The sequence below is a fragment of the Coregonus clupeaformis genome, chromosome 13 (genome assembly GCF_020615455.1).
Source record: "Coregonus clupeaformis isolate EN_2021a chromosome 13, ASM2061545v1, whole genome shotgun sequence".
Taxonomy (NCBI): domain Eukaryota; kingdom Metazoa; phylum Chordata; class Actinopteri; order Salmoniformes; family Salmonidae; genus Coregonus; species Coregonus clupeaformis.
The window spans coordinates 23,174,207-23,200,149 of NC_059204.1; the positions used below are offsets into that span (position 1 = coordinate 23,174,207).

Here is a 25,943-nt window from a genome sequence, read left to right on the forward strand (position 1 = left end):
ACATGGCAGTACAATGATTGCTCTAAAATAATAACCGTTTCTATTTTTCATATACATCCGCCACTTCCACCCCCACCAATTAATAATTGGTGGTTCCCATTCGAAATAAAATGAAGTAGGTCAAAAACAAAATAGGGCTCTCCTGAGGCACTGCTCACCAGTTTAGAATAGACAATAGAGGGAGAGGCGAGAGCAGGGCAGGGGCTGGATGGAATGAAGTGGGAGGCAGGGATGGAGGGAGAGAGGAATGGGGAGAGGGACAGCTAAGGAAGGGCTCCTACTGACCCACTTCTAGCCCTGGCCAAAAACTCAGGCCCTGGGGGACAAAGAGAGAGAGAGGGATGCAGAGGCATCACTAGCAGAGGAGGGAATGGAGAGGCACAGGAGAGACTGTATCCATCTCTAGGCTTGAGTGAGGCTGTCTATCCATCTCTAGACTTCTAGCTACATGCCCTCTGGTAGTGCATGGGCTATGTGGATCTATTTATCCTCAGCAGCGTTGTGCACCCCATACCTCCAGGCTATAGAGGGCTGACATGGCCTGTACACAGGGATCTGCTGGGTTCCCACAGCATTGCTGGAAGGTGGCATTCCACTCAATAGAGGTACCATGCAGAGAGCAGGTGGTTGAGGTCACGAGAGCCAACTAACTCACCCACACACTCCTTCTCACACACTAATGTGTGTGGACAGTGCACGCTTGCACGCACAATGAAAGAGCAACTGAAAGAGCTCGATGCCACACACAATCAAACCCATGTGGGATATGTTATAGAGCTTTAAAAACATGTAACAAGTAAAACATTAACTGCTATTTTTATAGTCATGTTTGGGGGTTGTGTGGGAGAGAACTGCTTAACAAAAGGGGAAAAAACCTGATTTCTCGTTTTACTTCTCAAATGGCAGGTACTGTATCAAAGCAGACACAGAGCCATAGCACCATGCTTAAAGGTCTATCTTTGGCTCTGGTTAACCAGAGTTCAGGTTGCTGCTTGTGACGTAACACTAAGACTGGCATAACATTTCTGTTGTACCATTGGATAACATTGACTAGTTCTGACAGAACATTCTGACTTCTGACATACCAGAGCAGGAATAACCCAAAACACTTTTTCATGGATGAAAAAAACCCATACAACACACACACACAAAAACCACTTGGAGGGACCACATTAAAAACACACACACACCACTTTATCCTCTTTCTGGTTGTCGGAGGCCAGCAGGCTCCATTCAATGTCCAGGGGGCCAGAGTCCTCGGGGGCCAGAGAGAACTGGCAGTCCAGCTTGACGCTCTCACTGCTGGCCTTCTCTATGGACGTGGGCCCCTGGGATGTGATCTCCAGGCCATTGGCTACACCTGGACACAGAGGGAGGTGAAGTCCATTAGTCAAATAGTGCACACTGATTGCATAGCATTCCCTTCATGAGCACCTAGGGGCTACTCATAGAATTAGAATGGCTAATTCTATGATGTTACTTCTAAAAATTTATCAGGATTTCATCTGACAGTGCCTCTGTGTTCACACTGGTATGTTAGCAGTTGGATATTTCAGTTAAGGTTTTAAACAGTGTTTTGGTTAAATTGGAATATGGAGGCAGCATTTCAATCTTCAAAATAGAGCCTTTATAAAATTACACGTTTTTAGGAGGTCAAGTGCTACACATCTGTGTAAAATGTGAACCACACAGGGTAGAACAGGACTTTAATAAAGCAGAAAGAATAGGTTGACACGTTAAAAAAAACAGACACTGTAGATCTGCTCATCATCCAACTGGAGCATCATATTCTCAAGGAGTTATTCTTAGAATGAATAAACATAATTTCCTTGTGACATCAACAGCGCTAAAGATTCTCTCCATTCAATTCAATAAGAGCTTTAAGCCTCCGTATGGAACCACAGTCCACAGAGAATGGAGTTGTCACATGCTGCCGCCACATAGAAAAATCCTTTTGACAGTCAGTCGCCTTCCCGTCAAAGAAAAAAGCAGCTTTTTTTCAAACTAGGCTGCCAGGCTATATCCCCTCGATGTAGCATTGTGTGCCGAAGCAAGTGTTCAAAAGCCTCTCAGACTACTAGTTGTGTTTAATGCAATACCACTGAAATGATCTATACAGTTTACTACAGCCTGGTGTGTACCAACACATGAAAATCCATGAAAGCACATGAAAGCCAAGATGAAACGATCTGCATTATTTGGAACGAAATAAAAAAGCATACATACGGTGGGCACACACACACACACACACACACACACGAGAGACCAGAGCCTGGGTTGAAACTGCATTCTGTAATCTAAAGTAAGCAGGGGTTGGAGCAGGTTTTGGATGCAGGCCATGGGCAGTTCTGAGACTGGCATTTCTGCCATCTTCAAATATGAACATTCTATCCTTAATTAGCTTGCGGAGAACAGAGGAGTTGATCCTGATTCGATAAGCCTCACAGCTATCCTCCAATCACAACAATTATCCAAATATTGGAACTATTACTTTTTTCTCTCCACAGAACCCGTTGGTATTCGGTTGCTAAGCAACAGTTTGTTTTTCCAGAGGAAACCATTCTGTCAAAAGTTGCTGGCTCACGTCTAAATTCTCAAACTAAATACATCACGAAACCGCTTTGCTTTGATTTTAAGCCTCAAAATGTTAAGCTAAATGTTTATTTTTGACTTTGTTATAATTCTAATTACATGTAAAGTGTTGGTCCCATGTTTCATGAGATTAAATAAAATATCCCAGAAATGTTCCATACACACAAAAAGCTTATTGCTCTCAAAGTTTGTGCACAAATTAGTTTAGATCCCTGTTAATGAGCATTTATCCTTTGCCAAGATAATCCATCCACCTGACAGGTGTGGCATATCAAGAAGCTGATTAAATAGCACGATCATTACACTGGTGCACCTTGCTGGGGACAATAAAAGGCAACTCTTAAATGTGCAGTTTTGTCACACAACACAATGCCACAGATGTCTCAAGTTTTTAGGGAGTGTGCAATTGGCTTGCTGACTGCAGGAATGTCCACCAGAGCTGTTGCCAGATAATTTAATGTTAATTTCTCTACCATAAGCCGCCTCTTCAATGTCGTTCTAGAGACCTTGGCACTACGTCGAACTGGCCTCACAACCACAGACCACGTGAAACCACACCAGCCCAGGACCTCCACATCCTTCTTCACCTGCGGGTTCGTCTGAGACCAGCCACCCGGACAGCTGATGAAACTGTGGGTTTGCACAAGCGAATAATTTTTCACAAACTGTCAGAAACCGTCTCAGGGAAGCTCATCTGCGTGCTCGTCGTCCTCACCAGGGTCTTGACCTGACTGCAGTTTGGCGGCGTAACCGACTTCAGTGGGCAAATGCTCACCTTGGATGGCCACTGGCACGCTGGAGAAGTGTGCTCTTCATGGATGAATCCCGGTTTCAACTGTATTGGGCAGAAGGCAGACAGCGTGTATGGCGTCGTGTGGGCGAGCGGTTTGCTGATGTCAACGTTGTGAACAGAGTGCCCCATGGTGGCGATGGGGTTATGGTATGGGCAGGCATACGCTATGGACAACAAACAAAATTGCATTTTATCGACGGCAATTTCAATGCACAGAAATACTGTGACTAGATCCTGAGGCCCATTGTCATGTCATTCATCCACTGCCATCCCCTCATATTTTAGCATGATAATGCACGGCCCCATGTCGCATGGATCTGTACACAATTCCTGGAAGCTGAAAATGTCCCAGTTCTTCCATAGTCTGCATACTCACCAGACATGTCACCCATTGAGCATGTTTGGGATGTTCTGGATCAACGTGTACAATAGCGTGCTTCAGTTCCCGCCAACTTCGCACAGCCATTGAAGAGGAGTGGGCCAACATTCCACAGGCCACAATCAACAGCCTCATCAACTCTACACGCTGCATGTGGCAAACCAGATACGGACTGGTTTTCTGAACGCATGTTGCGTTTATATCTTTGTTCATGTAATTTCCATGGTGATCAGAAGACACTCATATACACACTCATACATACTGTACAGTCGTGGGCAAAAGTTTTGAGAATGACAAGTATTGGTCTTCACAAAGTTCGCTACTTCAGTGTTATGAGAAATTTTTGTCAGATGTTACTATGGTATACTGAAGTATAATTACAAGCATTCCATAAGTGTCAAAGGCTTTTATTGACAATTACATTAAGTTAATGCAAAGAGTCAATATTTGCAGTGTTGACCTTTCTTTTTCAAGACCTCTGCAATCCGCCCTGGCATGCTGTCAATTAACTTCTGGGCCACATCCTGACTGATGGCAGCCCATTCTTGCATAATCAATGCTTGGAGTTTGTCAGAATTTGTGGGTTTTTGTATGTCCACCCGCCTCTTGAAGATCGACCACAAGTTCTCAATGGGATTAAGGTCTGAGGAGTTTCCAGGCCTTGGACCCAAAATATCGACGTTTTGTTCCCCGAGCCATTTAGTTATCACTTTTGCCTTATGGCAAGGTGCTCCATCATGCTGGAAAAGGCATTGTTCGTCACCAAACTGTTCTTGGATGGTTGGGAGAACTTGGAGGATGTGTTGGTACCATTCTTTATTCATGGCTGTGTTCTTAGGCAAAATTGTGAGTGAGCCCACTCCCTTGGCTGAGAAGCAACCTCACACATGAATGGTCTCAGGATGCTTTACTGTTGGCATGACACAGGACTGATGGTAGCGCTCACCTTGTCTTCTACGGACAAGGTGTTTTTCAGATGCCCCAAACAATCGCAAAGGGGATTCAGAGAAAATGACTTTACCCCAGTCCTCAGCAGTCCAATCCCTGTACCTTTTGCAGAATATCAGTCTGTCCCTGAGGTTTTTCCTGGAGAGAAGTGGCTTCTTTGCTGCCCTTCTTGACACCAGGCCATCCTCCAAAATTATTCGCCTCACTGTGCGTGCAGATGCACTCACACCTGCCTGCTGCCATTCCTGAGCAAGCTCTGCACTGGTGGTGCCCCGATCCCACAGCTGAATCAACTTTAGGAGACGGTCCTGGCACTTGCTGGACTTTCTTGTGCGGCCTGACGCCTTCTTCACAACAATTGAACCTCTCTCCTTGAAGTTCTTGATGATCCGATAAATGGTTGATTTAGGTGCAATCTTACTAGCAGCAATATCCTTGCCCGTGAAGCCCTTTTTGTGCAAAGCAATGATGACGGCACGTGTTTCCTTGCAGGTAACCATGGTTAACAGAGGAAGAACAATGATTTCAAGCACCACCCTCCTTTTAAAGCTTCCAGTCTGTTATTCTAACTCAATCAGCACGACAGAATGATCTCCAGCCTTGTCCTTGTCAACACACTCACCTGTGTTAACGAGAGAATCACTGACATGATGTCAGCTGGTCCTTTTGTGGCAGGGCTGAAATGCAGTGGAAATGTTTTTGGGGGATTAAGTTCATTTTCATGGCAAAGAGGGACTTTGCAATTAATTGCAATTCATCTGATCACGCTTCATGACATTCTGGAGTATATGAAAATTGCCATCATCAAAACTGAGGCAGCAGACTTTGTGAAAATTAGTATTTGTGTCATTCTCAAAACTTTTGACCACAACTTTATATTCCTCCTTACACAATGGTTCACAATCAATAGGTAGGTCGAATAAGAATGAAAAGCACAAAAATGTAAATAGGAGTAGAATTCCCTTAAAAACACTTGGAACATGCTATAGAGGAGATGGACCCACTGGTTGTCCTCTAGGTTACAGAGAGATGGTAGTCCCATCCACTAACCTACCAGGTGTGAAACAGGAAAGGGAGTATGCTACTTTGGTATAGAGCAGACCTAACTCACTCTATTAAATTAATCAAAACAGGAACATTTCACATTTGGCTAGAAATTCAAAAGGAAATTCTCTCAACAGAGAAAAATGTCCTCATCTGTGCTACCTGTATCCCTCCACTAGAATCCCCATACTTGAATGAAGACAGCTTCTCCATCCTAGAGGGGGAGATCAATCATTTCCAGACCCAGGGACATGTACTAATCGGTGGTGACCTAAATGCCAGAACTGGACAAGAACCTGACACCCTCAGCACACAGGGGGACAAACACCTACCTGGAGGTAACAGCATTCCCTCCCCCTATGCCCCCCTAGACACAACTACGACAACATAACCAACTAAAACGGGTCACAACTCCTGTAGCTCAGTCGCACGCTGGGTATGTACATCGTCAATGGTAGTCTTCGAGTGGACTCCTACGGTAGGTACACCTATCGCTCATCTCTTGGCAGTAGTACTGTAGACTACTTTTTCACCAACCTCAACCCAGAGTCTCTCAGAGTGTTCACAGCCAGCCCACTGACACTCCTATCAGATCACAGCAAAATCAACATCTACTTGAACGGAACAATAACCAACCATGAGGCATCGAAGCCGAACAAACTGCATTCTATTAAGAAATGCTATAGATGGAAGCAGGGTAATGTAGAAACCTACCAAAAAACTATTGGCCAACAACAAATCCAATCTCTCCTAGACAACTTACTGGACAAAATGTTTTCCTGCCATAGTGAAGGTGTAAACTTTGCAGTAGGAAGCTGGAACAATATATTTGACCTATCATCTAAGATATCAAATTTAAATTCCGGCAGAAAACCTAAGACAACCAATTACAACGAGAAATGGTTTGATGAAGAATGGAAAAAACCTCAGAATGAAATTGAGAAACCTATCCAACCAAAAACACAGAACCAGAAAAGCTTAGCTTCACTATGGTGGAACACTAAAACAATACAGAAATACACTAACAAAAAAGAAAACAGCTCATTGTGATTGAAGAATCCATAGAATCAAATCACTTCTAGGAAAATTGGAACACACTAAACAATGAAGAGCTATCTATCCACAATGGAGATGCATGGATAAACCACTTCTCCAACCTTTTCGGCCATATAACAAAGAACCAAGAGCAAAAACATATACATGATAATTTACAAAATGTAAGATTAGCTATTAAAGACTACCAGAACCCACTGGACTCTCCAATTACATTGCATGAGCTACAGGACAAAACACAAACCCTCCAACCCAAAACGGCCTAAGGTGTTGATGGTATACTAAACGAAATGATGAAATATACAGACAACAAATTCAAATGGGCTATTCTTAAACTCTTCAACATTATTCTCAGCTCTGGCATCTTCCCTAATATTTGGCACCAAGGTCTGACCACCCAAATCCACAAAAATGGAGACAAATTTGACCCCAATAATTACCGTGGAATCTGAGTCAGCAGCAATCTCGGAAAAATCCTTGGCAGTATCATCAACAGCAGACTCCAATACTTCCACAGTGAAAACAATGTCCTGAGCAAATGTCAAATTGGCTTCTTACCAAAATACCGTACGACAGACCACGTATACACCCTGCACACCCTTTTTTGACAAACAAACAAAACCAAAAGCAAAGTCTTCTCATGCTTTGTTGATTTCAAAAAAGCTTTTGACTGAATTTGGCATAAGGGTCTGCTATACAAATTGATGGAAAGCGGTGTTGGGGGGGGGAAAGCATATGACATTATAAAATCAATGTTCGCAAACAACAAGTGTGCAGTTAAAATTGGCAATAAACACATAGATTCCTTTCCTCAGAGCCGTGGGGTGAGACAGGGATGTAGCTTGAGCCCCACCCTCTTCAACATATATAGAGTAACAATGAATTGGCGAGGGCACTAGAACAGTCTGCCTCACCCTACTGGACTCAGAAATCAAATATCTACTGTTTGCAAATGATCTGGTACTTCTGTCCCCAACCAGGGAGGGCAACTAGGAGAGCACCTAGATCTTCCCCACAGATTCTGTCAGACTTGGGGCCCTGACAGCAAATCTCAGTAAGACAAAAATAATGGTGTTCCAAAAAAGGTCCAGTAGCCAACACACCAAATACAAATTCTATCTAGACAGTGTTGCCCTAGAGCACACAAAGAATTATACCTACCTCGGCCTAAACATCAACACCACAGGTAACTTCCACAAGGCTGTGAACGATCTAAGAGACAAGGCAAGAAGAGCCATCTATGCCATCAAAAGGAACATAAAACAACATCCCAATTAGCGTCTGGCTAAAAATACTTCAAACAGTTATCGAACCCATTGCCCTTTGATTGTGAGGTCTGGGGTCCACTCACCAACCAAGAATTCCCAAAATGGGACAAACACCCAATTGTACAACGCAAAACCCCAAACAATGCATGCAGAGCAGAATTAGGACTATACCTGCTAGTTATCAAAATCCATAAAAGAGCTGTTAAATTCTACAACCACCTAAAAGGAAGCGTTGCCCACACATTCAAACACAAAGCCCTCCCCTACAGAGAGATTAACCTAAAGAGTCCCCTCAGCCATTTAGACCCAACCAAATTATGAGAAAGCAAAAAGATAACTATTTGACACACTGGAAAGAATCAACCAAAAAACAGAGCAAATTGGAAAGCTATCTGGCCCTAAACAGAGAGTACACATTGGCAGAATACCTGACCACTGACTGACCCAAAATTAAGAAAATCCTTGACTATGTACAGACTCAGTGAGCATTGCCTTGCTATTGAGAGAGGCCACCACAGGCAGACCTGGCTCTCAAGAGAAGCCAGGCTATGTGCCTACTGCCCACAAAATGAGGTGGAAACTGAGCTACACTTCCTAACCTTCTGCCAAATGTATGACCGCATTTGAGACATATTTCCCACAGATCACACAGACCTACAAAGAATTTGAAAACAAATCTAACATTGATAAACTCCCATATCTGTTAGGCGAAATACCGCAGTGTGCAATCACAGCAGCAAGATTTGTGGCCCATTGCCATGAGAAAAGGGCAACCAGTGGAGCACAAACCTTGTAAATACAACCCATATTTATCTGTTTATTTTCCCTTTCATACTTACAACACAAATATAATTGTAATACTTTTGTGAGTGTAATGTTTACTGATTATTTCCCTTGTTTATTTCCCTTTTGTTTATTTAGTATTCCATTTGCTTTGGCAATGTAAACATATGTTTCCCATGCCAATAAAGCCCATTGAATTAAATTTAGAGAGAGCGAGAAGGCCCTTACAGCGTTTCATATGGTCACAAAACACTAAGCTCTAACAGCTATGAACCCCACATTGCTGCGGCAGCTGATTCTGTTGTCCATTGGATCTGACAGACGTCCTTGTTCACAGCGACTCAGTCACAGCCCTGAGCAGCAGACAACACCAGTGAAATCAGAGTAATAGAAACAAAGTGAGATGAACGTCTATTAAAGTCAACACTGACGTCTACGTGACAGAGAACTATGTATCAATTCATCAGGCGCTGGTAAATAGCAGAGAAACAGCCGACATGCAAAAATAGAAAATTACATTTTTGAAACACATTCCATCCAGCTGGAACTGTTTATCAGGGAATTGTTTCCCTTGACGTTTTATCAGGGGGCAAGATGTTGTTTTCTATCTAATTGATGGGACCTCGATGAACTTGTGCTACTTTTGACTTTATTACAGTTGATACTCAATGACGTCTCTCCCTCTCTCCACAACTACACACACACACTAAGGGAAAAGTGCTATTTCATGCGATCATCTAGTCACATTTAAGCTTTCTGCAGCGCATGTTATGAGGGTTCAGATGAGAACAGGCTGACAGGCAGGCAGGCAGCTCTGAAAAGAGGAGATAGCAGTGTTCTGTGTGATTTAAGGTTAATTCAACATTACGTCAACAAAGTGGAATTTATGACCACTACCTCCTTAAACTCAACTACCTCTCCCCTTCTCTCCTCCCCTCGCTCTTGGGTAGGCTAATACTCCCAGTGCTCGGAAAATTGCCTATAAAGTACCCTCAAAACTAAAGAACAAAAAAATAAAGTAGTCAACTGTCCATTAAAAAAATGCCCCTCTCCCTCATAAGCTGATTTTTGATTAGCCAGTAATAGCCACATAAAAATGCAAGTGACGCTAATGGTGTCTGAGCCATTACTCTGTATTCTCCACTGTTCAAGTCCCTAGTGAAGAGACATTCAGGACATCCGCCATACTTTAACACTACATATAAAAACACCCAGATGTCTGTGGCTTTTATACACCATGCATATTACTGTAATGGAGATATGAGCCCACTAAAAAAATCATTTCAATCATTTTAATAAACTGGCATGGTGTAGCATGAAAATGAGTTCTGACCAAATATGATCTGCTAGATAAGCCGATGGTAAATCAATTGCTGGGAAGTAAATAATGATGAAACACAAAATGAGAAACAATATATATTTAAGGACAATGAAAGTGGTGGCGGATAGATTATGCTAGATCCTTTCATGCGACAACTAGAGCCATAACAATGAAGGACAACAATTCTGATTAAGTAGGTGGAACCCAGTGCTGCCAGAGAGCTGTTCTATGACATGTGGATGTTCCAACAGCTGGAACATAATTAGCTCTGCATGTGTAATCACTTGGTTATATTATGGGATGTCCTTCAGTCTTTATCCAGTCATGTCAGCCTGTTTCAGGGAAATGGCCCCTCAAACAGCAAATAGAGGGTGATAACAGAACCTATTATTACGGTCTCGGGAAAAGGACCACTATGAAGATTAATCTGCTGGTCAATGTGGGTAAATGCGCACGCACGGACACTTTTTTGACCATATTAGTGGGCAACTGCCTGTCTGCCTTCTGTTGCGGTGTGTTGAGTGTGTGTGTGGCAGGTAGCCTAGTGGTTAAGAACGTTGGCCATTAAAGGTCGCTGGTTTGAATGCCCGAACCGACTAGGTGAAAAATCTGTCTGTGTCCTTGAGCAAGGCACTTAACCCTAATTGCTCCTGTAAGTCTCTCTGGATAAGAGCATCTCTTAAAATGTGTAATGTACATGTGTGTGTGCTGAGTGTGTGTAGAGGTACAATGAGTACCTAATTAAAAAAGTAATGACTATTCATGCCTGCTTCCCTCCATGTGACTGAATGACTGGCTCCTCTTACCCACAAATTGTGCATGTCTGACACGGTACATCCAAGCATGGTTACCTGGCGACCAGCACTGGATGACAGGAATGTGTGTGTAAGAGCCCCCCCAACTCCACCCTGTTCCCCATATCCCCCCAGCAGCCCTCCCACCTACACCCGATTGTGGTGTGGGGGTCCCCAGGGGCCCAGATTCTTCCCAGTTGTGCTGATTGTAGACCCCCTTTGTCAGAGCACAATGAGGAGAGAATCCCGTCTCCTGGCAACAGATCCTACTGAGAATGCTGCTGCTGCTACAGCACTTGAGAGACCGAGAGGAGAGGGGGAAGGAGAGGAGAGAGAAATGCTGAGCAGGGGAAGGAAGGAAGAATGGGGATTTGTGAAAGAGGGAAATTACATGTTTATACAGTGGGGAGAACAAGTATTTCATACACTGCCGATTTTGCAGGTTTTCCTACTTACAAAGCATGTAGAGGTCTGTAATTTTTATCATAGGTACACTTCAACTGTGAGAGACGGAATCTAAAACAAAAATCCAGAAAATCACATTGTATGATTTAAGTATTTGATTGTATGATTGTATGATAAGTATTTGATCACCTACCAACCAGTAAGAATTCCGGCTCTCACAGACCTGTTAGTTTTTCTTTAAGAAGCCCTCCTGTTCTCCACTCATTACCTGTATTAACTGCACCTGTTTGAACTCGTTACCTGTATAAAAGACACCTGTCCACACACTCAATCAAACAGACTCCAACCTCTCCACAATGGCCAAGACCAGAGAGCTGTGTAAGGACATCAGGGATAAAATTGTAGACCTGCACAAGGCTGGGATGGGCTACAGGACAATAGGCAAGCAGCTTGGTGAGAAGGCAACAACTGTTGGCGCAATTATTAGAAAATGGAAGAAGTTCAAGATGACGGTCAATCACCCTCAGTCTGGGGCTCCATGCAAGATCTCACCTCGTGGGGCATCAATGATCCATGAGGAAGGTGAGGGATCAGCCCAGAACTACACGGCAGGACCTGGTCAATGACCTGAAGAGAGCTGGGACCACAGTCTCAAAGAAAACCATTAGTAACACACTACGCCGTCATGGATTAAAATCCTGCAGCGCACGCAAGGTCCCCCTGCTCAAGCCAGCGCATGTCCAGGCCCGTCTGAAGTTTGCCAATGACCATCTGGAAGATCCAGAGGAGGAATGGGAGAAGGTCATGTGGTCTGATGAGACAAAAATAGAGCTATTTGGTCTAAACTCCACTTGCCGTGTTTGGAGGAAGAAGAAGGATGAGTACAACCCCAAGAACACCATCCCAACCATGAAGCATGTAGGTGGAAACATCATTCTTTGGGGATGCTTTTCTGCAAAGGGGACAGGACGACTGCACCGTATTGAGGGGAGGATGGATGGGGCCATGTATCGCGAGATCTTGGCCAACAACCTCCTTCCCTCAGTAAGAGCATTGAAGATGGGTCGTGTCTGGGTCTTCCAGCATGACAACGACCCGAAACACACAGCCAGGGCAACTATGGAGTGGCTCCGTAAGAAGCATCTCAAGGTCCTGGAGTGGCCTAGCCAGTCTCCAGACCTGAACCCAATAGAAAATCTTTGGAGAATGCTGAAAGTCCCTATTGCCCAGCGACAGCCCCGAAACCTGAAGGATCTGGAGAAGGTCTGTATGGAGGAGTGGGCCAAAATCCCTACTGCAGTGTGTGCAAACCTGGTCAAGACCTACAGGAAACGTATGATCTCTGTAATTGCAAACAAAGGTTTCTGTACCAAATATTAAGTTCTGCTTTTCTGATGTATCAAATACTTATGTCATGCAATAAAATGCAAATTAATTACTTAAAAATCATACAATGTGATTTTCTGGATTTTTGTTTTAGATTCCGTCTCTCACAGTTGAAGTGTACCTATGATAAAAATTACAGACCTCTACATGCTTTGTAAGTAGGAAAACCTGCAAAATCAGCAGTGTATCAACTACTTGTTCTCCCCACTGTGTGTATGTGTATATATATATATATACATACAGTGAGGGAAAAAAGTATTTGATCCCCTGCTGATTTTGTACGTTTGCCCACTGACAAAGAAATTATCAGTCTATAATTTTAATGGTAGGTTTATTTGAACAGTGAGACAGAATAACAACAAAAAAATCCAGAAAAACACATGTCAAAAATGTTATAAATTGATTTGCATTTTAATGAGGGAAATAAGTATTTGACCCCCTCTCAATTAGAAAGATTTCTGGCTCCCAGGTGCCTTTTATACAGGTAACGAGCTGAGATTAGGAGCACACTCTTAAAGGGAGTGCTCCTAATCTCAGCTTGTTACCTGTATAAAAAGACACCTGTCCACAGAAGCAATCAATCAATCAGATTACAAACTCTCCACCATGGCCAAGACCAAAGAGCTCTCCAAGGATGTCAGGGACAAGATTGTAGACCTACACAAGGCTGGAATGGGCTACAAGACCATCGCCAAGCAGCTTGGTGAGAAGGTGACAACAATGGAAGAAACACAAAATAACTGTCAATCTCCCTCGGCCTGGGGCTCCATGCAAGATCTCGCCTCGTGGAGTAGCAATGATCATGAGAACGGTAAGGAATCAGCCCAGAACTACACGGGAGGATCTTGTCAATGATCTCAAGGCAGCTGGGTCCATAGTCACCAAGAAAACAATTGGTAACACACTACGCCGTGAAGGACTGAAATCCTGCAGCGCCCGCAAGGTCCCCCTGCTCAAGAAAGCACATATACATGCCCATCTGAAGTTTGCCAATGAACATCTGAATTATTCAGAGGAGAACTGGGTGAAAGAGTTGTGGTCAGATGAGACCAAAATGGAGCTCTTTGGTATCAACTCAACTCGCCATGTTTGGAGGAGGAATGCTGCCTATGACCAAGAACACCATCCCCACCGTCAAACATGGAGGTGGAAACATTATGCTTTGGGGGTGTTTTTCTGCTAAGGGGACAGGACAACTTCACCGCATCAAAGGGACGATGGACGGGGCCATGTACCGTCAAATCTTGGGTGAGAACCTCCTTCCCTCAGCCAGGGCATTGAAAATGGGTCGTGGATGGGTATTCCAGCATGACAATGACCCAAAACACACGGTCAAGGCAACAAAGGAGTGGCTCAAGAAGAAGCACATTAAGGTCCTGGAGTGGCCTAGCCAGTCTCCAGACCTTAATCCCATAGAAAATCTGTGGAGGGAGCTGAAGGTTCGAGTTGCCAAATGTCAGCCTCGAAACCTTAATGACTTGGAGAAGATCTGCAAAGAGGAGTGGAACAAAATCCCTCCTGAGATGTGTGCAAACCTGGTGGCCAACTACAAGAAACGTCTGACCTCTGTGATTGCCAACAAGGGTTTTGCCACAAAGTACTAAGTCATGTTTTGCAGAGGGGTCAAATACTTATTTCCCTCATTAAAATGCAAATCAATTTATAACATTTTTGACATGCGTTTGTCTGGATTTTTTTGTTGTTATTCTGTCTCTCACTGTTCAAATAAACCTACCATTAAAATTATAGACTGATCATATCTTTGTCAGTGGGCAAACGTACAAAATCAGCAGGGGATCAAATACTTTTTTCCCCTCACTGTGTGTGTATATATATATATATATATATATATATGCTATTAAAAATATCTATTCAGATATCTTGCATATCTTAATTTCTATCATTATCAATTAATATGCGTAATAATGTTGGCAGTTCATGGGAAGGGTTGTTACCTATAACCCGGATTGCCATTGTATTACATTACATTTTTGTCAAGCAATTATTATTTTAGCAAACAATTATTGTGGTTCATCCTATATTCTCCCTAACATCCTTACACACTCAACCCCTTTCCTCCACAATCAACCATAAGATGCTCAACGCTTGTTACATCCCAGAGCCCAACTCAAGAAAGGACCTGATTTACGAATGCATATACAGTTACAGCTGTTTGAGAAAGCATGCAAGATTGAGCAAAAATTTTGATTTGATTAACCTATGTCAAGTCCTAGGTGATGGAGATCAGATCCACCCTCTTCCCCTGAAACACAAACACTCTGGTCCCCCGTTGTAACCATTTTTCCCAAGCATCTCCGTGCAGTCAGACCTTTGATTATTTTGTGCCACCAGGGCCACAATAATATGCCCCCTCTCGGTTTGTCCGAGTGTGACCCACTCCCCATGGGTTACTGCAGCCAGCGTTGCCAGCACTGCCACTACCTGGGTGGGGGTACCACACCGGAATCCTCAACGGCTAGGTACAAGGTCGTCAAGGTTCTCATTAGCAGCTTTGAGAATTTCCTTGTATACTATGCTCTCCCATCAGGGGGCTCTGGCTTTGTAGGACCAACCCTGCCAGGCAGGCTCAGAGTCTTGAGGGGGCGGTGCTGCTTTAGTAGGTCTCTGTTTTGGTTGCATATAGGCAACTTACAGCAGGGTCATAAAACTGATAGGGACTTCTCTTTGGTGTATGGGTCGTTCAGGTGGGTGTCTAGGATATAGGGTTGGGGACTGTTCCATCATGATAGGACAATACAAATTTGTATTGTATACTTTATTTTTAAATGTATTTCCCTCATCTGCACAAAATTGAAAGCTCTCTCTCACAACCCCTGCTCACAGACACACTTTGGTTCTGGGATATGCTACCATTTCCTTTCTCACTTAACGCCACACTTTTCCAAACACAAGACTCACACCACACCTTCCATCACAATACATCCACACATACTGTGACTTCTATTTGCTATGTTTTTATCTCCACTATGTTGATTAAGTAATTGTGTTCTAATTAGTTAGTTATATTTGAAGATGTATAATTTCACTTGTTATCCTTTCTTGTAATGCCGTCTTATCCCTTTCTAAAATACTAGAAATACTAGAAATGTGTTTTATTATTACAATCCCTACCATGGCTAGTATTTGAGTGTTCCATTATTCGACTCCTTTATTAGAACTTTCAGAATAGCCATGGAGTAGTCTTTATGTCGCGGAACATTTGGTTGTCAATATACAGTTCAACGACTACGAGAGCAAACCGCTTCCCTTTTAATCTATTTTTCTTGAAGATTGGGTACAGAACTTTGCGCCGTTCTGCAATCTCCCTCGGGAACTATTCATTCATGCCTATTTTCGTGCCAGCAAGTCTTTTACCTAGGCTTTTAACCATTACTTTATCCTTAAAGAAAGCAAATTTGGCAACGATTGGACGCTCATATGTCTGTCCTCTTTGTCCGAAACGGTGTACACGTTCAAGTTGGATTTTATCGACAGCATCAAGTGGGATTTGAAGCGCTGTAAGAAAGAAGTCCTTCACAATTTTTTCGGTAACCTCTCCTTCTTTTTACATGTTGCTCAGAGGTTTAATATTTTTGTGGTAAAGTAAGGACCAGTCATCACCTGGAATCCAGTCAAGGCAGTGAGATGCCTATTAAGACTGAGCCATCATTCTAAACAAGGGCCTGGAAGATAGAGCGCGATGAAAGAGACTACAAATTTAAGTACCGGTGACAACGATTAAACCATGTTTTCAGTTGTCCTTAAAACTACAACCATGCTGAACGTTATCATCAGTTGAAAGGTTATGCTTTGAGGGTTAAAAATAATGTATACTTTCCCGCACATTCCAGATAACATTTTCTGTGTCTACGCACTCTGTTAAGCTACAATATTGAGACAACAAATGGCAGTGTGTCTGTGTGATATGTCTGGAGCAGCATAATGTCCTCACCAGGGCCTAAAATTAACTTTTTGGCCACTGTGGCAGGTAGATTTTAAAATATACCAGCCACTCAGATTACTAGCCAATATATGTCGCGCGTCACTACTTCACAGGAGAGACATTTGAACGTAAATATTTTATTTATCAAAATGCGTATTTTTGGCTGAAATGCCTTCTGGAACATGTGAACTTTCATGTGCCTTAATAACAAACTTGTATGCCATCTGTAAATACGATAAAAATTGTTAAATTACGAGCCTAGTTGGTTTAGCCACGGAAAAAGACAGGAACCTTCCCGCTAGTCACGATAGGCTGAGATAATAGGGCGGCGCACAATTGGCCCAGCGTCGTCCGGGTTTGGCCGGTGTAGGCCGTCATTGTAAATAAGAATTTGTTCTTAACAGACTTGCCTAGTTAAATAAAGGTAAAATAAATTAAATTAAAATAATAATGGATGATAATGGATGGGCTGGACATGCTGAGAGATGAGTTCGGATTGGTCTGCCATATAGCACGCTTCTGTCTATAACATGAGCTGCTCAGTATGTGTAGGAAAATAGAACACGCAGAAGGTTGTTGTACAAAACACCCGTCTCCGGATTACATCTTCAAACTAAGGGCAACCATGGCATCCGTGACAGAGAGGGAGAAGGTTCTCTGAGGAATAAAGCACTTATTGGCTTCTCCTTATTTCTGACTGGTTGAATAATCAATAATCATCAGCGGATTTGGGCAATGCCAGCATTGCACATGAAGGGGGAGAGGGGTTGGGGGTGGCACAGTCACACAGATCTTTAAGGGTGAAGTGCACTTAAAAAACAAATGTCTGTTAAAAATCCATAGTTCAATGCTGAGACTGGAGCAGTCCATTAATACGGGAAAGAGTCTAGCTAGCCACATTTTCAGATATTATACGTTTCTAAGTTTGTCAGAAAGTCGTTTTCATTGCAAGTTAAAGCGTTGGTTAGCTAGCTAGCTAACGTTAGCTGGCTAGCTAACATTACATGTATGATCTGTGTAGCAATATTATTCATATCTCAGAGACATTTGCATTGCTAGTTATAGCCTAATGTTAGCTAGCTAGCTAACATTGAACCTAGTTGGTTAGCTTTAGCTACCTGCATATTCATGCAGGGTAGTACTGTTATGAGTTGGGTTTATTGTTTAGCTAGCATGTCTCAACAAAAGACTCCACTATATAAGTAACCATTTCACTGTATCGTTTACACCTTCTGTATCCTCTGCATGTGACAAATAAACTTTGATTTTATTTGATATAGTGTGTGTTTACCAGAGACGGACAACATGACCTGCACCAAAGTCAAATTAGGATATAACATTAGGCCAACGAGACAGTGTCCAAGTTCTAAAATTCTACAGTAGAATGCCCTGCTTTTATTTCGTCACACTCACAACCGTAAGCTATTTTCTGTAATTAGCTTGCCATTAACGTGTAAATAATGATCTTGTAGTGATTTTATTTTCCTATAATAGTGAATACAAATTAGTTAAGACATTGTCAGCTATATGATATGGTCATTATTTGAACTGGCAAGCTAGCTAACGAGCTAGAAACTAACCAAAACAAATTATGCCCTTTTGGACCACCTGGCTGCTGATATCATGTAGCCTGCTGTTTTTGTGCTTATACTTCTTCATAACGACAACTTTGATGTCAGACGACAATAGAATATTCATGATGTCACAGCGACAACTGTCTACAGATATGTCGAGAGACGTAGTATAAACCAGCCTTTAGTCTTGAAATCTTTGGTTGTTTAGTACACTACCGTACTCACTTTGTTTAGCACATGACCTCACATGTGAATCCTTAAAGAGATGGGTGGGGCTAAGGCTTAAGAGGGTGTGAACGATTCTGAATGAGTGCAGACAAAGAAGAGCTCTCCAGTAGGTGTACCAAAACATTCAAGGGCCAAGTTTATCAACTTTCGAAGCAGAATTACTTTTCCATTGTTCCTCAACTGTAGTGTATGATCTACCATTTTCTTGCTCTGAGTCTCTACTTTTATCCAATGTAAAAAACACCATTTCAAATGTTGCTACATGAGACCGAATCGAGACGGTCACTCACAAATATCACGGATGAGACAACAATGTTCACCTGCCCCTTTAAGAGCTGAGGTTACCGTGGTGACGCGACTCGTGTCATGTTTGTGCCTGTGAGATTGAGTCTGACCAGCAGAAGTGTTGTCTTCTCTTCCCTAGCAGGTGAAACTCAAACATTGAAAAACCACCTTGATTGTGAACCAAACAATGTACAGTGCCTTCGGAAAGTATTCATAAACCTTGACTTTTTCCGCATTTTGTAACGTTACAGCCTTATTCTAAAATTGATTAGATAAAAACACTCAGCAATCTAGACACAATACCCCATAATGACAAACCGAAAACAGGTTTTTAGAAATGTTTGCAAATTTATAATAAATAAAAAAACAGAAATACCTTATTTACGTAAGTATTCAGACCCTTTGCTATGAGACTCGCAATTGACTCGCAGGTGCATCCTGTTTCCATTGATCATCCTTGAGATGTTTCTACAACTTGGAGTCCACCTGTGGTCAATTCAATTGATTGGACATGATTTGGAAAGGCACACACCTGTCTGTATAAGGTTCCACAGTTGACAGTGCATGTCAGAGCAACAACCAAGCCATGAGGTCGAAGGAATTGTCTGTAGAGCTCCGAGACAGGATTGTGTCGAGGCACAGATCTGGGGAATGGTACCAAAACATTTCTGCAGCATTGAAGGTCCCCAAGAACACAGTGGCCTCCATCATTCTTAAATGGAAGAAGTTTGGAACCACCAAGACTCTTCCTAGAGCTGGCCGCCCAGCCAAACTGAGCAATCGGGGGAGAAGGGCCTTGGTCAGGGAGGTGACCAAGAACCCAATGGTCACTCTGACAGAGCTAGAGTTCCTCTGTGGAGATGGGAGAACCTTCTAGAAGGACAACCATCTCTGCAGCACTCCACCAATCAGGCCTTTATGGTAGAGTGGCCAGACGGAAGCCACTCCTCAGTAAAAGGCACATGACAGCCTGCTTGGAGTTTGCCAAAAGGCACCTAAAGACTCTGACCATGAGAAACAAGATTATCTGGTCTGATGAAACCAAGATTGAACTCTCTGGCCTGAATGCCAAGCATCATGTCTGGAGGAAACCTGGCACCATCCCTATGGTGAAGCATGGTGGTGGCAGCATCATGCTGTGGGGATGTTTTCAGTGGCAGGGACTGGGAGACTAGTCAGGATCGAGGCAAATATGAACGGAGCAAAGTACAGAGAGCTCCTTGATGAAAACCTGCTCAAGAGCGCTCAGGACCTCAGACTGGGGCGAAGGTTCACCTTCCAACAGGACAATGACCCTAAGCACACAGCCAAGACAACGCAGGAGTGGCTTCGGGACAAGTCTCTGAATGTCCTTGAGTGGCCCAGCCAGAGCCCGGACTTGAACCTGATCGAACATCTCTGGAGAGACCTGAAAATAGCTGTGCAGCAACGCTCCCCATCCAACCTGATAGAGCTTGAGAGGATCTGCAGAGAAGAATGGGAGAAACTCCCCAAATACAGGTGTGCCAAGCTTGTAGCGTCATACCCAAGAAGACTATGCTGTAATTGCAGCCAAAGGTGCTTCAACAATGTACTGAGTAAAGGGTCTGAATACATGTAAATGTAATAGTTGTTTTATTTGTAATAAATTAACAAACATTTCTAAAAACCTGTTTTTGATTTTGTCATTATGGGGTATTGTGTGTAGAGTGATGAGGGGAAAAAAACAAATGAATGAATTTTCAAATAAAGGCTGTAACGTAACAAAATGTGGAAAAAGTCAAGGGGTCTGAATACTTTCCGAAGGCACTGTAAATAGCCAAGAAACATTTCAGCAGACTTTAGTTTCAAGTAAATTAGACCAACTTTTATGCCTGTGTGCAGTGCTTCTAAAAATGAATATTTCACTCAGCTCTTCACGTGCGCACAGCCCCCAGCCAGGCAGTGATGCAGCACGAGGTGGGATAGGCTATATAGGACTCGTAGTTCTTTGACTTTGTGCGATTAATTTACCAGCTATGAAACAAAAACGGCAGAAATACTTTGAAAAACAGCTACCACAGCATTTATTTTACTATAAAATGTTATCATACTTAACTATTTTTATTCACAAATGCTCGCACTGTGGAGCCCTGACCACCTGCCAACGTGGCTAGTGAAATAGGCATCCTACACGTCAGTGCTAAAATCTACCCCCATTTGGTAGGTGTTCATTTTAGGCCCTGGTCCTCACAGCAGAACAGATTCTACCAGTAGTGTAATGTTCTCTTATCCTCCTTATCGACTTACAATATTTCATAATGCCATTGGCTGGCATCCTGAGAGGTCTTCGAGCAGAAAGTGAGTTTAAGCGGTGCAGCACTGGGAGTAGCAGCAACAACACTAGACCCAACAGACACTAATAAACCCTTATGCCCAATGACAGTCTGACAGTGTCTCTGTCTGCAATCCCCTGACTCTGTTCTGGCTCTTCTAGCCAAGCTAAAGCACCTCTCCGATCAACCGTTGGCTGCATGGTTGGCTGGGGCCACCACAGACTATAAGCCTCTTTCTCAACCCGCCCTTTGACCCCAAAGAGCCTCACAGTGTGTGTGTTTTTCCCCTCACTGTATATCCCTAAAAGAACTCCCTCTTTTCCTTTTTCTTTTTTTATGGCCGTTTTGAAAATTGTTCTGTAAAAGAAGGAAGACCAAAACTGTTGTTGAGAGACAGAAGCGCCATGCCGTCCTCCGAAACAACAGGCTAAATGAAATTCACAGGTGGTATCTTGCGCTCACAGTGTGAGGCGCAGGCTGTTGTCTTCCTACTGGATCCACAAGCCTGTTCTCCTTCAAACACACACTTCTTGTCAATCAGAAGAATTGTAGCTATCCATTTATACAGGAAGTATTTTCTCTCAAACAAAGTAATACGGCTTTATCTTGGAATTTGACCTAAACTGACAATTTTACTGAGATACACAGGCTACCTCAACAAACACAGACACATCTCAGACAGAATAACAACAACAAAAATCCAGAAAAATGCATGTCAAAAATAGGTTTCTAGGACCAGGCTATTTCAGGCTCCAGGGCTAACAGCGAAGTGTAAACAAGAAGTAGAGAATTAGCGCATGTCAGGCAGGGTGAGCGTGAGAGATGTGTCTGTGTTTGTTGAGGTAGCCTGTGTATCTCAGTAAAATTGTCAGTTTAGGTCAAATTCAAAGTTAAAGCCGTATTACTTTGTTTGAAAGAAAATACTTCCTGTATAAACGGATAGCTACAATTCCTCTGATTGACAAGAAGTGTGTGTTTCAAGGAGAACAGGCTTGTGGATCCAGTAGGAAGACAACAGCCTGCGCCTCACACTGTGACCGCAAGATACCACCTGTGAATTTCAATTAGCCTGTTGTTTCGGAGGACGGCATGGCGCTTCTGTCTCTCAACAACAGTTTTGGTCTTCCTTCTTTTACAGAACAATTTTCAAAACAGCCATTAAAAAAGAAAAAGGAAATGAGGGAGTTATTTTAGGGATATACAGTGAGGGAAAAAAGTATTTGATCCCCTGCTGATTTTGTGCGTTTGCCCACTGACAAAGACATGATCAGTCTATAATTTTAATGGTAGGTTTATTTGAACAGTGAGACAGAATAACAACAAAAAAATCCAGACAAACGCATGTAAAAAAATTTATAAATTGATTTGCATTTTAATGAGGGAAGTAAGTATTTGACCCCTCTGCAAAACATGACTTAGTACTTGGTGGCAAAACCCTTGTCGACAATCACAGAGGTCAGACGTTTCTTGTAGTTGGCCACTAGGTTTGCACACATCTCAGGAGGGATTTTGTTCCACTCCTCTTTGCAGATCTTCTCCAAGTCATTAAGGTTTCGAGGCTGACATTTGGCAACTCGAACCTTCAGCTCCCTTCACAGATTTTCTATGGGATTAAGGTCTGGAGACTGGCTAGGCCACTCCAGGACCTTAATGTGCTTCTTCTTGAGCCACTCCTTTGTTGCCTTGGCCGTGTGTTTTGGGTCATTGTCATGCTGGAATACCCATCCACAACCCATTTTTAATGCCCTGGCTGAGGGAAGGAGGTTCTCACCCAAGATTTGACGGTACATGGCCCCGTCCATCGTCCCTTTGATGCAGTGAAGTTGTCCTGTCCCCTTAGCAGAAAAACACCCCCAAAGCAAAATTTTCCACCTCCATGTTTGACGGTGGGGATGGTGTTCTTGGGGTCATAGGCAGCATTCCTCCTCCTCCAAACACGGCGAGTTGAGTTGATACCAAAGAGCTCGATTTTGGTCTCATCTGACCACAACACTTTCACCCAGTTCTCCTCTGAATCATTCAGATGTTCTTTGGCAAACTTCAGACGGCCCTGTATATGTGCTTTCTTGAGCAGGGGGACCTTGCGGGCGCTGCAGGATTTCAGTCCTTCACGGCGTAGTGTGTTACCAATTGTTTTCTTGGATGACTATGGTCCCAGCTGCCTTGAGATCATTGACAAGATCCTCCCGTGTAGTACTGGGCTGATTCCTCACCGTTCTCATGATCATTGCAACTCCACGAGGTGAGATTTTGCATGGAGCCCCAGGCCGAGGGAGATTGACAGTTCTTTTGTGTTTCTTCCATTTGCGAATAATCGCACCAACTGTTGTCACCTTCTCACCAAGCTGCTTGGCGATGGTCTTGTAGCCCATTCCAGCCTTGTGTAGGTCTACAATCTTGTCCCTGACATCCTTGGAGAGCTCTTTGGTCTTGGCCATGGTGGAGAGTTTGGAATCTGATTGATTGATTGCTTCTGTGGACAGGTGTCTTTTATACAGGTAACAAACTGAGATTAGGAGCACTCCCCTAATCTCAGCTCGTTATCTGTATAAAAGACACCTGGGAGCCAGAAATCTTTCTGATTGAGAGGGGGTCAAATACTTATTTCCCTCATTCAAATGCAAATCACTTTATAACATTTTTGACATGCGTTTTCTGGATTTTTTTGTTGTTATTCTGTCTCTCACTGTTCAAATAAACCTACCATTAAAATTATAGACTGATAATTTATTTTTCAGTGGGCAAACGTACAAAATCAGCAGGGGATCAAATACTTTTTTCCCCCTCACTGTATAGGAGCTAACCTTCTTGGCTGTGTAGAACAGGGCTTTAGAAGAGCAAGTGCGGCGGACGGGAAATATTTTTCTTGGGTGGTCTGTGAGTCTGCTGTGTCGCTGCTCTGCGCTGGTGGGATTAAGCTCTCGTGGATCATCATTAGAAAATGGCAGTCTGGGGCCCCTGTAGCGAGCAACTGAGAACACTCTTACCTTTCATTAATGCTCTGCCGCCTGGCCTGTGCATTACGGAGATGACTTCATGGCAATAGAACGGTTTCAAAAGGAGAAATGTTAATGTGAACGCTGCTCCAGTGGAGAGCAGGGGGTTGGCTAGCTTGCTGGTTGTTGAACCATAGACAATGCGCTATAATGCAGCCCGAAAGCTCAGCTAGTCAGCTACCCACATGGCACTGTCATCAATTCCCTGAGCTAAATGACCTGAAGGCTGTTTGGACATAATAGAACAGTAACAGACAAGCGTGTGACAAATGACAGGCGGTTTACTTCTCCACTACAGGACAGTAAACAGAGCACTGAGGAATGCATGCCTGTGGGAGTGTATGCACTTAGTGCCACTGGTTTGAATGAGCATCCATTTGGAAACATCCAGACGTTTTTTCCAGGGTTACATTTACATTACATTTTAGTCATTTAGCAGACGCTCTTATCCAGAGCGATTTACAGTTACGTTATAGGGTTTACAATGAGCCTGGAATTATTACTATCAACAGCTTGTCTCCGCTGCTCTGAAGAATGTGTGTGTGTTAATAGTAGCTAGGGAAGTAGTAAGCAGTACCACTTCAGCTCTCGGCTTCAGCTTTGTTAAAGGGCACAGCTGTACGTAGCCTAGCTACATCACCTCAGAATATATTTGCTGCTTCTGTTGTTATGGGGGAATATGCAAATCAGACATGGATGACGCCACACGCTGAGTAAATAAGCAATGAAAAATACAAGATGTCTCACTAAGACACACACACACTCCATTGGACATATTCACACTGCCTCCTTTCCTTAAATGGTCCCTTAATCAAAGGATACATTTCTTGATCTCCTTATTCCTTTGGCTCTCAGGCCACAGGCTTGGGAGGAATTGCTGCTTATTTATAGGCTGGTCTGCATTATCATCTTACAAGGTGTCAGAGCTGTGGACTTTCAACAGCTGCTGCTTGTCTAACCCTCCGTCTCTGGTCTGGAGACAGACCACTACTACCACCAACCCCTCTCTCCATCCACTCCCCTTCCCTGCATCCCCCTCTCCTCTTGCCATCCCTTGAAGATGGGAGTTCATTTATCTAAGCACCCTGGACAGTCAGATAACAGTGCCCAGTCTTAAATCTCTAATCCCCACTCCCCTGTGCTCTCAGTGGGGACACACACACACGCTTAGGGACAGTGTGTGCTGGCTGACGACAAGACGGGGAGGCAGAGGCAGTCTCTGGAGCCCTGATATGCTGATAACACCTCCATGGGGAACACAAACAACAGACAACAGCCAGTGGGGACCAGGAGGAAATTAAAAAGAAAAGAAAGCGGGTTGAATGCTGAATGCATTCAGAGGTGTCTCTGGAGACTCCAGTACATGTTGCCTTGTTTAGAAAATACAAGTCTTTGTAGATGTACAGTGCATTTGGAAAGTATTCAGACCCCTTGACTTTTTCAATTTTGTTATGTTACAGCCTTATTCTAAAATTGATTAAAATAAAAATATTTTCATCAATCTACACACAACACCCCATAATGACAAAGCGAAAATAAAAAACAGAAATACCTTATTTACATAAGTATTCAGACTAGGGATGCACCGATATTACATTTTTGGCCGATACCGATATCTGATATTTTGCTTGCCAAAAAAACAGATACAGATAACCGATATTTAAAAATTTTGCAGCCTTTTAAGCATTCTAGTGCCGTTAAATAGTTGAAACAAAGTGTCATATGTTCATTTAGGAACAGATTGTTTAATAACTTGTAAAAGAGAAAAATGACAAATCCATGAATGTAGTATTTTATTGCACAACAGATATTCATGACAAATATTTTAGCTGCCACGTATTACCAAGATGGTTGTTG

General features: G+C 43.1%; 1 protein-coding gene across 1 annotated transcript in view; it reads right to left on the reverse strand.

The window, feature by feature from the left end:
- LOC121579769 (coxsackievirus and adenovirus receptor homolog) overlaps positions 1–25,943 on the reverse strand; it is a 74,816-nt gene that overhangs the window by 18,989 nt on the left and 29,884 nt on the right. Inside the window, exon 2 of the mRNA XM_041894649.2 lies at positions 1,191–1,360. Coding sequence (XP_041750583.2) covers positions 1,191–1,360 — 170 coding nt within the window. The remainder of the gene's footprint in view (positions 1–1,190; positions 1,361–25,943) is intronic.